This window comes from Melospiza melodia, chromosome 2 (genome assembly GCF_035770615.1).
Source record: "Melospiza melodia melodia isolate bMelMel2 chromosome 2, bMelMel2.pri, whole genome shotgun sequence".
In the NCBI taxonomy this organism is placed as follows: domain Eukaryota; kingdom Metazoa; phylum Chordata; class Aves; order Passeriformes; family Passerellidae; genus Melospiza; species Melospiza melodia.
This window is the reverse complement of record NC_086195.1, coordinates 111,238,908-111,255,703: the sequence shown is the minus strand read 5'-3', so window position 1 is coordinate 111,255,703 and position 16,796 is coordinate 111,238,908. Positions and strand designations below refer to the sequence as shown.

The 16,796-nt window shown below is 34.6% G+C and overlaps 1 protein-coding gene across 3 annotated transcripts in view; it reads left to right on the top strand.

The window, feature by feature from the left end:
• Positions 1-16,796, top strand: part of UGGT2 (UDP-glucose glycoprotein glucosyltransferase 2) — a 76,463-nt gene that overhangs the window by 23,476 nt on the left and 36,191 nt on the right. For all 3 annotated transcript variants that reach the window (XM_063149552.1, XM_063149553.1, XM_063149554.1), the window contains 10 exons: positions 3,817-3,877; positions 6,616-6,707; positions 7,647-7,797; positions 8,773-8,892; positions 11,022-11,107; positions 12,672-12,807; positions 14,338-14,469; positions 15,182-15,346; positions 15,799-15,922; positions 16,023-16,121. In XM_063149552.1, the coding sequence (XP_063005622.1) occupies positions 3,817-3,877; positions 6,616-6,707; positions 7,647-7,797; positions 8,773-8,892; positions 11,022-11,107; positions 12,672-12,807; positions 14,338-14,469; positions 15,182-15,346; positions 15,799-15,922; positions 16,023-16,121 (1,166 nt within the window). The remainder of the gene's footprint in view (positions 1-3,816; positions 3,878-6,615; positions 6,708-7,646; positions 7,798-8,772; positions 8,893-11,021; positions 11,108-12,671; positions 12,808-14,337; positions 14,470-15,181; positions 15,347-15,798; positions 15,923-16,022; positions 16,122-16,796) is intronic.

Below are 16,796 nucleotides of genomic sequence, written 5' to 3'. Positions count from 1 at the left end.
TTTCAAATGCTATCTTTATGTTTGTATTTGACTGTAATGACAGTAATACAGATTTATATCCAAATCCTGCAGTCACATATTCATGTTCAACAGCTTGCTAGATGGATTCCAGGCAATTTCATTGAGTAGAAGATAACTCCAGGGAGAGCTCATGATCAGTCTCTTAAATGTTCATCTGATACAGGAGATGCCATGAGGGCATGCTAATCATTACTTGAGGCTATGCTAATTACTATTACTTTAGGACATGCTAATAATTTCTTAGTTCTCATGGATTTCACTGGACTGATATTTTCCCAGGTGAAAATTTCGGTTCAGTTAGTAGCAGAACTAGTCACAGTGGGAAGAGGCAAAATACCATTAATAAATTTCATGGGGATCCACACACATTAGTTCTAAGCACAATGTTGCTGTTGAGATTGGGTCCTGGCTGTTGTATGGTAGTGTTCTTACTGGGGAAGATCTGTTTTCCATAACAGATTACTAAATAAAAGTTCAAAAGACTATAATAAATAAATGGACATGTTGTGATTTTAGCTATCTGAATATGAAAAATTGTTCTTCTTGTAAGCCAGTAGTACTGTAGTTGAGAAATGCTTTTCTTCATACTTATTAAGTTCTTCATGTAATCCTATCAGCAATATTTGCTTGAATTACTGAATTAAATATGACGCTAAATAGGGTTCTTAACGCAGCGTGCTTTCACATTTTGCCACTCTCGTTTAATTATCACAGTATTTCATTGTCACCCCTGATTGTCTGTTGGAGAAAATCTACACCATAATGGAAAAACTACCATTGTAACATCTTGTGTCAAGGAAGCAAAATGCCTTTTAAAATGCCTGAAGCATAATTATTATGAAATAGTATGGTATAAGTTTGCACTTAGATTAGCAATCAGCTTTCCAGTAGGAGATAGTGGAAGCGTACTTAATGTCAAACTTCAAGTCCAGTTCTGTTCTTTAAAGGACAGGAAAAAAGTCATTTTGAAGTGTGCCAGGTGACATTTAAATCATGGATTTTACAAGTCATTAAATCGTTACATTCCACTCCAACTCCCGTTGTGTATTTGTGGCATTAGAGAGCTCAATTCACCTACTCTTCAAGTATTTTCTGGTAAAAGTATAAGAATACTTTAAAATTGTTAAAAGGGGAATCACTGTTTCTGTCCTACATGACTTATTCTAACATGCTAATCTAGCATGTTATTTTAACATGAGAGATTACAAATATTTAAATAACTTAAATTTAGTAGGTCTACATTGACAGCTTAAAGGGTCATTGTGTAAAATAGTGCACAGACTAAATTTCATTAATAGTCTAATCGTGCTTAACCTGATGAATCAAAATACTAGTTTGGAAAAAAAACAAAACTAGAATAAACAGGAAATGAAGAGATATTGCTTAGACACTTTAGATAAATAGCCAATCATTATAATAATAGTATTTTTAACTGTGTAAGTTTCAGACAGTTTTTATATGAAAACAACCATTTTTTTTACACAAAATTTGGTTGAAGAAGGCTGTATACAAATTTTAGAACTGTAGTAATGAAAATAAAATACTGCATGTTTCTTAACAAACAGGGTTCCTTAGACCTTAAAAAAAAATTAATATACCATTCCTCTGAAATTTTCTTTCATATTCTAATTTACCACCTGTATTTTTGTGTCTCAGTATTTCCAGTTGAAAAGGTTAGTCTGAGGTAGATTTTACAAAATGTCATCAGATGTAGACAGTGTACCAGCTGATATATGTCATGGCAACATTTTGATAATTCATTTTATAAGGTATTTTTCATCTTTGATTTGTTGTATACTTGTCCTATTATTGCATTCTTGAAGAGCATATAATTAGGTATTATAATGCTCTGTTGCTTGCTATTTATTAATCATTCACAAATGTTAACATATGACCCTGTGAAAGGTTCCCTTTTATCCCCTCAACCTTTGATTCTATATGGCTGCACGCTCTTCCAGGTAAGAATAAAGAGGCATGAAATTATAGAGAATATTTCAACTTTAAGGTGATTCAAGAACATTCCTACATCATGTAGAAAGATAAATAGTGTTCATTTACTTTCAGCCACTGAAGTGTTTTCTCTTTAGTTAGTCTTTTACTTGACAATTACAAAAACATAAGTAAAAGTTTTGTGAAGCTCTGAACAAATTGAACAAAAGAGAGAACTCAAAATGAACAGATGTTTTTCACAGGTATGCTTGTTACCTCAGGTTGGTAGGGTGTCCTTTTCAAGGGTCAACCGTCACACTTTCTCCATAAAATTATGCTAAAATCCTGCAATGTCAGCTGCCATGCATGAACAAGGAACTGTTCAATGATTCCTTGCATTGCTTTCCTATTACTAGAACAACTATCTAAAGCTTACCTTTTGCTGATGGGTATTTTACTTCCTTGCTAATATTGGACCACCTTTATATTCTCCTTTGTCTTTTTTATTATTTTACCATTTATGTTTTATTTTTCTGCCCAACTACTCACAGTAGGAGCCATTTGGATATCTACAGGTTGTCCTTTTTATCTGTGCATTTTTATCAACCCAATGTGCTTCTGACAGCTGCTGGCCCTACTATTTTTGTTGAGTTCAGCATGATAAAATTCAGGTTTTTAAAGTATTTTTTGAAATTTTTTACTTCAGAACTCTCTAATACCAAGCTTAGAAATGATACTGTTTGCTCCTACAGTATGTCTCTTTGGTGGTCTGGAAAGCTTGAATAGTTATTTAAAGTAAACTGATTTTATGTCTTATTTCTGACATATTGTGAGAAATGTGGAGTATACTGACAAGATCTATTCTAAATCAGTTTCTTTAGGGGGAAGATGAGAATTTATATTATTAAATGCTTTATTTTCCACAAGTTTGAAACTGGCTTAACAGGGTCATTCTCAGTTTGCTTAGTTAACTTTCAGGTTTAAGATGATTCCAGTTTTTCTTGAAGCCCTGGACAAATTTGCTAAAACATGTGCAGTCCTGTTTTGAAAAAAAAATGTTGATATAGGCAACTAGAACATTTATTTTGGCATTTGTCAGGACAGTCAGATTTAGTTAATATGGTTTAGGTTTTTTTAAAACATGGAGAGATTAATTTGCCTCTGAAAGTGTTTTATGATAAGCCTGATAATTATAAACTTCACATACAATACAGTGTGGCCGGGGAAGATAAAATAGTCTTCCAGAACATTCATCAGAGGTAAAAAAGACAAATTCATGTGTTACCTTCAAAAGATGGAATGACTGAGGAAACTAAAACTTTTTCTGTCTGTGAATGCTTAACATTTTTAAGGGTCTCTATCTGCAAATCTCTTTTTTCTAAGTCTCAGCTAATTTTAAAGTGGTCATTGTTTGCATGCTTTCCTTGCCTTTGTCCAGACAAATCTGTGGCTCTCCATGCTGTAAAGTTGAGTACCATGGAGACAGTAATATTAAAATATGCAAATATGGTATGTATTCAGGTAATAATTTAGATGACCAAACAACTTACTTTTTTATAATATACATCCAGAAAAATAAGCCATGAGGAAAGATTGAGAGTGGTAAAAACTACATTGATGATATTACTGCAAAAAAAAACAAAACTAGCCTGAATCTGAAACGTGGGTTTACTAGAGTAAAAGAGACCTATATTTGTCTTAAAAATTCAGTATTTATGATACTGCATTACTCTTCTTTTTAAGACTTAATTACAGCATTCTTCAGTTACAGTGCATTGGATGTTTAATTAAAATACCAATTTAATATAAAATAATGCTCTTTTAAAAATATGGTGGTTGAGTGATACAAATATTTTATTTTAACAGATCATTGACGAGAGTACCTGTAGACAAGAAAATGCAAAATGAAATAGAAGCAAATCAGAAGGTTTGTTTTTATTTCTTCCAATGGACATTTGAACTATTATTGTATTGCTCCTTTTGGAGATTTTTTTACTGTAGCAACTTTCATGGTTTTTGTTAAAGAAAAAGAGCTAATTGTTTTAAAAATGTATTGTGAGACAGGTAACATTTAAATATGTAATTCAAGTATTTCACTTTCTGCTATTCGTGAAACTTTCTGCATTCTCTCTTTTGGTTTTACAGAATTAGGCAAGGCCAAACAATTTTCATGGAGTGTTGAGTCACAGATTGTGTGCTGGGAAAGCAAAATAGGTATCAGTTACTTTTTCTATGGCTTTGGTGTTGAATCTAAGCCTGCTGCTTATATTATGGTCAGCAAATGCAAACTTTAAGATTTCCACACTCCCAGAATCACACATGCAGTTATTCTGCAAGGTGTTTTGAACATCATTTGTGTCAGATGGTGGTTTTGTTTTCATCCTTGATTCACTGCATCTTTTTGTGTCTTGTTCCTTGTGAGGAGTCCCTGTTCCTGTGATTTTGACTGATCTGAGATTTTTTCTGAGATGCCACTTAATATTAGTTGAATTTGTTACGTCTGTCTCTGTTCAGTTTGGATTTTTTCTTTCAAGTGGAGTGTTGCAGTTAAATGTTAGGCACAATTCTTGTAGGACTGGTCATGTGAAATGACATCAATGACTGGTCAAATGAAATGATTGGGAGAAGTAACTTAAAATTTGGCTCTGGAACAAATTACAATGGATATGTGTGGTTGGTCAGCTGAATCGCTCCTATGATTCCATTGATGTATTAGCTACATTAGGAGGATTTTATGCACCTATCACACTAAGTTTTAATTTCATGTGAGGTCACATCCTTCCTGTAGTCTAAAGGCCTTTAGACAGCTAAAAGCTAAAATTTGTTGAATTAAAGTAAAGAAACTTCCTGAACAGTGCTGCTTGAGCACAATAAATTGTCATGTGCATTCTTGAACTGCAGTACATCCATCTAGCAGCAGGAGAGATATGATCCCATGCTGTGTGTAACTGGATGATTCCCTCTCAAGATAATGAAAGTTGAATAGGAAATGCAATGGGAGGAAATAAAGTTATTAAAAGTGAAAGACATGTGATGATTTAGGTGTAATGAGTTGATACCTAAGCAAGAAATAGACAAAGAACTGCTATAGATAAAAGAAAAAAATAAAATCTCATTAAACTGAACTCACAACTTGCAATGCAGTAATTTGGTGAAGTTTATCAAGAAAATACTACATGAATATTATCAGCCTTAAATTCTAGTGTTGGATGCCTGAAGACTCCTTCCATCAGCGTTTTTATGACAAAGTCAATGCACTTCTAGACAATCAAATATCTAGCATCAAAATTGTATTAAGAGCTTTACCTCTGATTTATGGATAACTCTAAGTATCTGAAGGGAGGGTGTCCAGGAGATGGAGCCAGGCTCTTCTCTGTGGTGCTGAGCAATAGGACAAGAGGCAACGGGCAGAAACTGATGAGTGGGGCAGTTCCACCTGAACATGAGGCAGAAGTTCTTTACTTTGTGAATGCCTGAGCACTGGAACAGACTGCCCAGAGAGGTTGTGGAGTATCCCTCACTGGAGATATTCAGGAATGCATATCTGGACACTATCCTGTGCAGTGTGCTTTAGGATGACCTTGTTTTGAGAGGGAGATGGGACCAGATGACACACTGTGATCCCTTCCAACCTTAACCATTGTGCAGTTCAGCTCAGTTCTTTTCCTATTTGCATTTCCTACTTACATTTAACTGTGTGAAAGTAACCACACTGCTTTACAGAGATGATACTATTTTCAATGTTCTCACATTTTTGCTCTCGTTTGTCCAGTTACAGGTTTATATCAGGAGTGATATACTGAGCCCAAGTTGCTTGCTGTAGGCATGCTTTTCTTAAAGTACAGTTTTTGTTCACACTTACTTTGCTTAGCAAGTGAGAGCTAAATTGGGAAAAAATACACTTTTCGCTTGTGTATTTTTTGTGTTTTCTATTTCTCTGTTGGGAATTAAGGCAGATCTGGAAATCTGACTGCTCCTTCTGTCATGAGTTAGAATACACTGCTGCTGTTGCTCCTGTCATTTATCTTGCTACAGACTGAATGGTGTTGTGCCTCAGAGCTCTCTGTAGGAAAATGATAATACATGCTTTACTCCCTAAATACCACCTTCCTCTTGTGTTTGTTTGTTGTGGATCTTTTCTTCTTTGCCAAGCAAAGATTCTATCCCTTTCTCATCTGTGTTCTTTCCATAGTCCCTTTGTTAGATGAGATATTAAGTTTCTAGTCTGTTTTTCCTAATTTCCTGAAACAATTCAACTACAGGTTTTTCAGAATTGAGAGATATTAAGTAATTGAGAAAGCTGGTTTCAAGTGGAGGGACACATGTAAGGTTTCCCTTTGCTGAATAGATATATAGAAATAATTTATAAACTTACAAGCTGTATTTCTGTATGTGTGTATTTTCACTTTCTGTTGGCAAACACTGGGAATGTCCTTTTGTCTGCCTTGTATAGGTAGGTTGTTTTCATTTGTATCTGTACATCAGAAGTGTGTTAAATAGCACTCATAAAATATGTGGTCATTATTTTTTTCCAACACTCAGATAAAAAAAGAAATTGTGTGGAGGAGATTTGATGTGTCTGTTTCACAGAATTGCATAAGTGTGTTTATATATGTTAGTGTAGACATATACCTAAATAAGTAAGCAGTACTTTTTACTTTTTAGCATTTCCATGAAACACTTGGAATTCAACCTGGAGAAGCACGTTTATTTCTAAATGGCCTAAATATTGACTTGGATTTTCAAGATCCCTTTAGGTAAAATGTACATTTTGTTTGACAGTCACAGAACTTACTGATAATACTGGGGAGTTATGGTTATGGTCCTAATCTCACCTGTTGCATTTTGGGGCAAGGAAGCATTCCAGTAGGAGGAATACTGATTAACAGTGGTTTTGCTTTGGGTATGGACATTTTATAAGTAGTTGAGAATAGCCTTTTCTCTTGGAATATGTTTTCTTTTTTGCCTATAATTTTACAACTCACCATGTCACATTAGTTTGGAAATGAAAGGAATCTAACATGTGCTTCTAAAAAGCTGTGGAAAGCACTTTATAAAAAAGTAAGTAATGCTTTCATATCCCTGTTACTTAACAATCAGGAACATACAGACATGGAGGCAGTCACAAAGTCTTTCCATCTTGCTGCTGTGGAGTACTTCAGGGGTTTTTTATTGTCAAATGTGAACTTTCAGATTGCAGCAGATGTTCCAGAGTCCCATTGGGTCTTCTGGGAGGTTTTAGCTTGTGGCTGTGTGTTTGATCTGAGTTCTGCCATGATACAGGCTTAGAGTTCATCTGTGTCTCCATCACTTGTTTGCTTCTCTGCTCACTTGCAAAGCTGCTTCTTAGGGTACCCCGGCTTGGATGGATTTCTGCCTCAGGCAGGACAGTGCAGTAAGAAAGCTTTTACTCTGCTGTCCTGCCACTTCTTACTAAGGAGGGATAAAATTGCTTTGTATAAAATAGATCTAAGTGAATTAAAGAATTGTATAATCTCTTGTAAATATGTTTTGAAATAACATAGAGGCATAGTGTTATTAACTGATGTTGTTTTAAACATTAGGCTGTGGGAGAATATAAAGAGAAAACATTCCTAAGACTATTAACATGAAGACTGTTTTTAGTTCTAAAAATAATTTTTATGTCATGACAAGAGATCTTCGTAGACATTATGTACTTTATCTTCCTGGAAAAGCATTTTAGAGACTCTTAAACTGGAAGGAAAAGTGATGCATGGGCTTCATGAACTTGGAATCAAAGGGGAGACCCTGAGTAAATTTATGAGGTTGCATGTACATCCAACAGATAATAACTATGCACTAGATATTCGTCACTCTTCAATAATAGTAAGTAACTAAAGTTATTTATTTAGAGATTACAGCTTTGATAATTCTCTGTATGAAACAGTTTTTCTTTTTTTTACTGCAGTTGAAATACTCTTCATAAGGCCATAGATCAATTAGCAGTTTAAAATGTTTTCAAGGGTAATATTCCTTCAATACTTTTATGAGTAATTTTCTCTAGATTTTACCTTATTAAAATATGAAGATATAGTGTGTTTAAAGGAAAAGAAAAATATATTTAGAGTAGTTGCACACTCCAAACTATACAATTTGTCCCTTATATCAATTAATGTAGCTACATAATACTACATAATATGTCATTATGCAAGACTTCTAAGTGAATTTTGGGCCACTTAATATATTTATTTCTAGCTGTCCAATGACTGTCATTTTTACCCTTCTTCAAAATTTACACAGGTTTCATTACAGAGGTTATGCACAAGAATAAAATGCACAAACCAAAACCACTACAGCACTAAAATATTACTTTCTTGCCCCTGAAGGAGCCACATTTCACTCTTCTGTTTGCCCCAGCTTGCACAGAAGGGACTAGAACAGATCAGCCACATGTTAATTGGCTATTTTGATCTATCTAAAGTTCTGTTGCTGCACTCTGAAGATAAATACTGTACATGGATTACAAGATGGTTGTGCTGTGTTACACACATCTGTGTGATACATTGTTATGATGCTTGTATTGTGAAAGTAATTTCACTGTTGAAAAAAAATGGTTTTATTCACATCCTTGTACACAGTACTAATGGTCCTTTTTCCTTTTCTATACAGTATTAGTTTTATTGTGTACTGCAGATAAGAACGGTTTGATTAAAAAGAAAAAATGAAGATAAAATTTAGAATCTATTTCCTGTTATTATTTAACAAAAGAAAGGGAGACATTTTGTAGTGTTATTATGCCCACTTATTTCTCTCAGTGTTCGATGCATGTTTTCTAAATGGCAGCTTTTTTTTTTGTTTTAGTGGATTAATAATATAGAACAAGATCACAGCTATAGCACATGGCCTGAGAGCTATCAGGAACTGCTAAAACCCTCATTTCCTGGATTTTTACATGAGATTAGACGAAATTTATATAATTTGGTAAGTTTGGAGAACTTTGGGGGTTTTTTTGCATATGTAAATGTTAATATGTGGGCAGACAATTTATTAAAAAATACACATTTTAGATTTATTGTTAAGTTTCCTATGTGGATCTGCTAAGAGTAGTGAATACTGCTTTATCTAGGGAGACATATGTGGTTGTTAGTTAGATTTGCAGATGAATTTGGGCACAGTTTTGTGAATAGTTTTTATATTCCTTTCCATGCTACACATAGAAAATTCACTTCTATCAAAGCATGAAGGATGGTAATGATAGCTGTCCATGCTTTAGAGATGGTAAACTCAGGTACAAAGATATTTAAGTTATGAAGCATACTGGTTATTTTCTTGTAGCTTATTTTTTTCTCTGTAAATAGGATTCTGTATCATTTAGTAAGCTAGGGAAGCAGCTATTGCTGATTTCAATGAAAATTACAAAAGGAAATCTTACGAACCATAGAATCATAAAATGGTTTGGGTTGTAATGGATCATTAAAAGTTATCTAGTCCAGCTCTCCTGCAATGACCAGGGACCAAAACTTCATCCAGCCTGTTCTTCAACAATTTAAATGGTGGTTAACACCATCCACAGTTGTCTGAGCAATCAGTTCCCCTTTGACACCTTTGGTGTCTCACTATCCTCACTTCTTCATATTCAGTCAAAATCTGCCCTCTTCTAGTTTAAAACTGCTGCCTCTTGTTCTATCACTACAGTGTCTCTTCTACTGGTGAAAAGACCATCTCCTTCTTGTAAGTCTCCCTGTCCTCATAGGAGAGGCGCTCCAGATTCTGATTGTTTTTGTGGCCCTTCTTTGGATCTGCTTGAGGCCCATATCTTTCCATGGTGTCTCTCACCATGGCACAGGGACAGAATCCCCTCCCTGGCCATGCTGCCCACACTGCTTTGGATGCAGCCCAGGACATGTTTGTGTTTCTGGGCTGTGAGTGCACACTGCTAGCTCAAGTCCAACCTCTCATCCCCCAGCAACTCCTAAGTCCTTCTTGGCAGGGCTGTTCTTGATCTGTTCATCCCTCAGCCTGTGTAGATAAACTGGAGTTGCCCCAGCCTAGATGCAGCACTTTGTACTTGGCCTTGTTGAAACTTGTGAGGTTCCCATGGATGCACTTCTTGAGCCTGTCCAGGTCACTCTGAATGGCTTCCACTCCTTCCCGTGTGTCAGCTGCACCACTCTGCCTGCTGTCCTCTGCAAAGCTTCCCCCTGATGTAGTTGCCTGAAGTGATGCAAAGTTTGTGTGTAAAAAAGACAATGAAAATACCAGCAATAGGTAATTAAAAAGTGTATGTTTATAATGAAGTGTAACATGTGTTTAATGAAGTAGATCACATTACATATTCAGGGTTAAATATAAGAGTTGTAGAAATCTATAACACACCATTTCATTATAATCTGAAGGGGAGTGTTCAAAATTTTTCAAGTTACTCTGCTTCATTTCAGCTACTCTAGTAAATTTGATGAATTGTGAGGGGAGTTTGCAGTGCAAAGTTGAATAAATGAGGTACAGATGTCCAGTTAAAGCTACATAAGGATAATTTGCCTATGCAGACACATCCCAGTTTTAAATTCTGTGCATGCCTGACAGATCTGAATTTATACTCCAAGCTACACTAAGTGAAAGAGTGAATACAAAGATAGGTGAGACAGGAAGGAAGAAATCTTCCCAAAAGCTCAATTTTTTGCTTGAAGTTTACAGCCAAAATATTGTTGATTTATTTTTGTTTGGTTTTCACAACAGAAGAGAGTTTGTTAAAAGATGTAACAGAAAACTCAGTACTATATCTTTCTAAAGTAAATATGGAGTTTATTAATAAATACAATGCAATGGCACAGAGTCTTTCAAAGAAGAAAAGTTGGATCACTTCGTTTGAAGTTCACTGAATGGTTAAATCCTATTTTCACTGTTTGGTCCAAATTCCTTAATTCTGATATTATTTTCATTTATAGTCTTAATGTTTTCTTACAATGAATGCTCTAAAAAAATTGAAAACAGCTGGGGCGTACAGGTCCTTTGGAAATTAATGTTCTTGTCTTAGATTTTATGTCTGAAGAAAAAATAAAACCAGATATCAAGAATAAAAGTTGGATACCTGATATGTTTTCTCTTCTTAGGTACTTTTTATTGATCCTATCCAAGAAGATACTGGTGATTATATGAAGCTGGCAGAATTATTCTATCATCATGATGTACCACTTAGGTAAGGAAAACTGAAAGTCTTGAGGAAAAATATTTAAAAAAGGATTCTTCCTTTTTCCTTCTTAATTTTCTATTCCACTAGATGAGGATGCGAATTTGAGTTAAATCCAATGCAACAACATTCTAATAAGGCACACTGGTTACCCATTTGTGTCAAGCTTACTCAGGTATTAAGTATTCTTAAACAAATAGATTGCAAGGTAAAATATACCTGAGTGTGTGTGAATGAACTGCAAAAGTTTGATAAAAATTTATATTGTCAAATAGTCCCACTGGGTGCCCTTGAGAAGTTGGATTCTAATAAAAATATTTGTTATGTAAAGCATGCTTTCAGGGAATTTTTAAAATTCAGTTCTTTCAATTGTGGTTGCCTTATCTAATGTTGTTTCAATATACACTCTTAAAGACCAAAGTGAGATTATCCTTATAGAGTTTTGAATTTCTGAAAGTGAACATCATTTGAGAGAGAGACACCTCTGAGGAAGAGTCTGGTTGATCTGAGATACCTAGTTGTAAAAAAAAAAAAAAAAGAATTGGTCTCAGAAATGGCTGTTTATTTCCACAGTTTATAAAAGAATATCCAAAGTTCAGCAAGATGAATTGCATGTTAAATATTTAAAATCCTCCTGTGAAATGGCTTTTTGTGTCCTCAAGAAATTACAGGTGTTTCATTTTACTTTAAAATTTTACTAGTTCTGATCTTTTTTTGTAGTTGCTTTTCTTAATTTTTTACCATTCAGTTACAAAAGCATAATGAAAGACAGATTGCAGTGTTCTGTGTGTCTTCACAGAAGGATTTGGATTGGAAGGGACCATAAGTGTAGTATAAGGTTTGGGTTGAAAGGGACCATAGTATGGCCTGGTCTCATCCAGGCTTTTTACATGAAAACAGTATCAATGCAGCACCTCCAATAGGTCTTTTTCCCTCCCAAGCCTCATATTCCTTTGGGTTTTCTTTCATTTAATGGAAATATAGAGGTTAGTAGTAGGTGTGTTTAAAACCAATGTGAGTAGAAAATGAACAGCAGTGTCAGGGTGATGGAAAGCCCAGAAGGCTCAAGGGTTGAGAGAAGGGCTGGTAGGAACAGCACACACTGATGATGGGACATAGTACCCCAGCACTGTCTTCATGCATCCACTCAAGATAGCCCTGTCAGGAAAAATAAAAGACAGAGAATGCCCAGACTAAACAAAGACTTAAGCCATTAAGAGATGATGGCAGGAATGTAAAGAATCAAAACCTTCATACAGGTAAGGAGAGAAGGTAATGTGATTAAACCCTATTGACTCACTGTAATCTCAATTATTGTCAGTTGTAAAAGGTATATGTAAAGTCAGTACATAGTTGGTAAGGTAAGCATACTGTAGAGCTGATGAAGGATGCATGGCTGGGATCCTGTGTCACCACACAGTCAGGGGAACACCACCCAGGTACAGGGTTTTTATCTCTACGTGCTGGGCAGATCACTTGAATGCAAACATTTTGTTCTTCTGTGTTTGTGTTAGAATTTGTGTGAAGCAGATATTGTATTAAAATGTATGATCTCTTTTTATTTTTTTTATAGAATTGGAATAGTTTTTATTTTAAGTACACAAGAAGAAATTGATGGAAATGAAGATGCTGGAGTAGCTCTTTGGAGAAGTTTTAATTACATTGCAGAGGAATCTGACACCTCTCAGGCCTTTATGTCGATAATTAATGTTAGTTCTTTGATAAGAAATCATCTACTTACTTCTGGTTTATAATTTATTAATAGTTAGGGTGTTGCTACCTTGTGATAACATGCGATGTATGCATTTACTTTATGCAGAAATGAAGTATTAAAAGCATGTATAGCATTAACAGTCTGTAGAATTATTTGCAGAAATACTTTCCTCTTGCATCAACAGATTTGCTCTTGTAATTTTGCCTATCAACAGGTTTTCTTCAATAATATAAAAAAGTTGGTGCGTGCCTTTCGGCTGTTATTATTATGAAAAAATATTCTGTATTAATGTTAACATAATGGGCCTGTCTTTGTGTTCTGTGTATTTTGTAGTACAGGGATTTTAATGTCACTTTGGCAGTCCTGTAAGATTTGAAAAACCTTTTCTTATTATCTAGTGTAGGAAGTGAACAATAAGATAATTTGTCTTCTTTTCTCATGCTTGAGCTGTCCATGGGTGCAGAATGCATAGAAGTATTCCAGATTTGCACCTTAATGAGGCAGATTAACTTTGTGAGAGAATGCAGATTCTTATAAGACAGGAATTTCAGAGATGGGAGGTGATTGGAGGAGAAATAATGTGAGCCATCTATGTAAAGGCTCTGTGGGTAAAAATTAGAGAATATGGTACTTATACATAACAATTTTTCTTCCATTTGTTTTCTGGTTTTATGTTTAGTGCCTAGAAAATGTCATGGTGTCATGGACAAACTTAGAGAGCTTAACATTGAAGGAATTGAAGTAACTAGGACTACCTTGGAAGAGAAACCAACAAATGTTAGGGAGCTGACATGCATGTGTAACAATTATCCAGGACTAGATCAAAAACTGTAATTCACAGTGTGCTTTTTAAAATGTTGTATTCCTCTCTTTACTTTGTTTCATAATATAAGGGGGGGGATGATAAATATAATTGAAAGTTAACAAAAACAGAAGCAATAATATAAAGTTTGAACTATTCAGAGCTATAGAGGAAAACATTGTTCCTCATTTGAAGACAAATGAATAATTTTCACTTCAAATTTTTATTCTATGTATAATGAAACTAATAAAATACTATTCTATGAAATTAAATAACATTGGTAAGGAAAAGTTATCACTTTGGAAAAATTATCACTGACTAGTTTAGGCTTGGATTAAAATGGATTCACGTAACTACCCATGTTAGTTTATAGAGAGAATTTAGATTACCTCTCCAATTAGTAGAGGGAAATAACCTTTCACATGTAGCTCACATAGGTGTATTTCTTTGGCTACTTCAGATTTAGACTAAAGGTGTAATAATACATCAATCAGGACAGTGCTCTAATAAAAAAATTGTGCATATGTGCAATAGTGTTAATTAGTAAAGCAGTATAAAAACTGCAGTACAGCAATAAAAGCAATATGAAATTATACCAGTATAAAATTTGCTAGCACACTATAAAAACATTATACTTATTTGTTGTTTATTTGCTTCTATTAATTTTATCAGGTTTGACAACTTACTACATTTTTTAATTTCTTTTGATTATAATTCTTGCAGATGTACCATGAAGTGAAAGATGGGAATGTTCTGACAGTGGATGAGGTGAAACATGTTCTTAGGAGTGAGTACCCCCATGCTGATGTTCAGAGTATCCTGGCTGTTCGTTCTGAATACGATGAAGGGAGGAAGGTACGTTGAGAGCTGTGCTCAGTAAGAAGTACTGCAGTGTATACAACTCAATGCATTTACTAAGTTGAAGGATTGCTAGATATTAAAGCAAGTAAATACAGCACCTTTGAGTAAAATTTGTCTTCAGCCACCATTCAGTCATTAATGGAAATGTTGTAAAGGTTACTGCATTACTACTCTTACTATGAAAGTTTACTCTTGCCTGCTGCTTTCAGGAGCCACAAGTATTTTTCTAGTAGGCATGTCAAAGGGTGTCTCTTGAATTCTGCTTTCTTCTCAAATAAAACTTGACTTACAAACATAAAAACCTTTTGATGTTTTAGGGTTCTTTCTTTGGTAAAAGCAACTTTGACTGTCTCAGAGTTCTTCTCTGATGTTATTTGCTTCATTTTTATTTTTGTTTAAAAGAAAAGAATAAGCTAGAATGTTAAGCAAAATAAGACAGTTTCTCAGCAAGATGTTAAAGCAAAAGTTCATGCATCTATAAAGTATATGGATCTATAATTTCCTTTGTCATTCTGTTTGACAAATGAGTCCCGTCTGTCCTGTTAAGTTTCCAAATGCTTTCTGTTTTGTCCCTGCCACTGATGACAAGGTGTGACAGTGAAGCGTGCTTGGAGATTAGAGCTCATCCTCTCTTGATACTAGTTTCATTTTTTTACTACAGTCAGCCACAGCCTGTTTAATCCTGTGATATTTCTGATCTGATCAGGCAGGAGCAACCTTTTACAGGAAGAGTGGCCTGGGCCCGCTGCCTCAGGCGCTGTTTAATGGCGTGCCCTTTCCCAGAGAGGAGATGGATGCGGCAGAGCTGGAGACCCTCATTCTTCAGAGGATTTTTGATGCCACTGGCTTCTTCCAGCGGGCAGTGTTCATGGTATGCTTCACATTTCTGATTGAGTGTAGGGTGGAGCATTTGACAGTGAATTGTTTCAGTCATGTTTATATATTATGGTTTTTTATAATGAGATGGCTTGAAATTAGTAATATTGCACCTGCAGTTACATCGTTACCAACCTTTGTGGTCGTGGTTTTGAAAGAGTATATTGAAATTATTCAAGGCTGAAGGATCAGCTAAGCATATAGTCATTATATGGAATTCTTCCAGCAGAAACTGAGGATGTACTGCAGTTGTTCATTGAAAAATGTATATTTGGTATTTTGAAATGCTATCTGTGTGACATTTATATGGTTTTGACCTGACATTGTCCATAACTTGATGTGTATAGAAACTTTAGCTCAGCTGAAAGATTATACAAATAATTTGTCTTTGTTTGTCTTGAAAATCTGTCTTAATAGTACAAATTTTACATTTTTCTGTTACTGCAGGGCTTGTTAGATGATAATGTAAATGCAGTGGATTTTCTTATGGACCAGAACAATGTAGTTTCCCGTATAAACCCCAGTATTCTTGGAGCAGAAAGAAGATACATACATTTCAGATCCACTCCTGGTAACTCCTTTTCTTGGATGTTGTTATGATTTGTGGGTTGTTTTTTTTTGGTTTGTTCTCATATTTTAAAGTCTAATACTTTGTGTCTTATATTATGCAGTTCCATTTCATGTGGAAGACTTCTCTACTTTCTCCTTTTTGGACTCACAAGATAAAAGTGCTGTAATTTCTGATAATATGAAGTATTTAACGAAAAAAGGTAAATAATTTTATGTATAGGGTATCTATCTGTCTATATATGGCTATTACAAATTGTTGAAATTTACCAGTAAAATATCCCAAGTAAGTCAATATTCCAAGGATTCCATGTAAATTAAATATTTCTCAATATCCCAGTATCTTCTTTCAGGAAGCAGAGCATATCTGACTATTATAAACGTAAATTATAATTAACAGGGCAGTTAGTTTTTGTGGCTTTGAAATGGGATGGATGTTGTGGCTAGTTGTTTTTGTTTTACAAACATGACGTTAAAAACCTTTATAAGACATTTGCGACTTTGAAGGTAGACTCAGCTTCCATACAAATGGTTTTACTTGAAGATATTAAAGTCAGTTTGGTTTTCAAGTGACACTTACTTGTAGCATTGTCAAGGGCAGAATGTATGGAGTTTGTATGTTTATATCAAAATTAGGTATTTCTGAATTTAAGGAATAATTTATTATGTTTCTAATTGATTAAGTATCTCCTTGGTTTTCCTCTAGTTAGGTGGTTTAATTTTGCTGAGCGAGCCTTTGTCTTTCGATAGAAAAAAATAGAATTTATATTCAGATGAATTATGACTCATTTATACATTTTGTCTTTGTTAAAACTCATCCTGTACATGTTTTTGTACAGCATTTCAAACACTTTCTTATATAAAATATTTTCATTGCA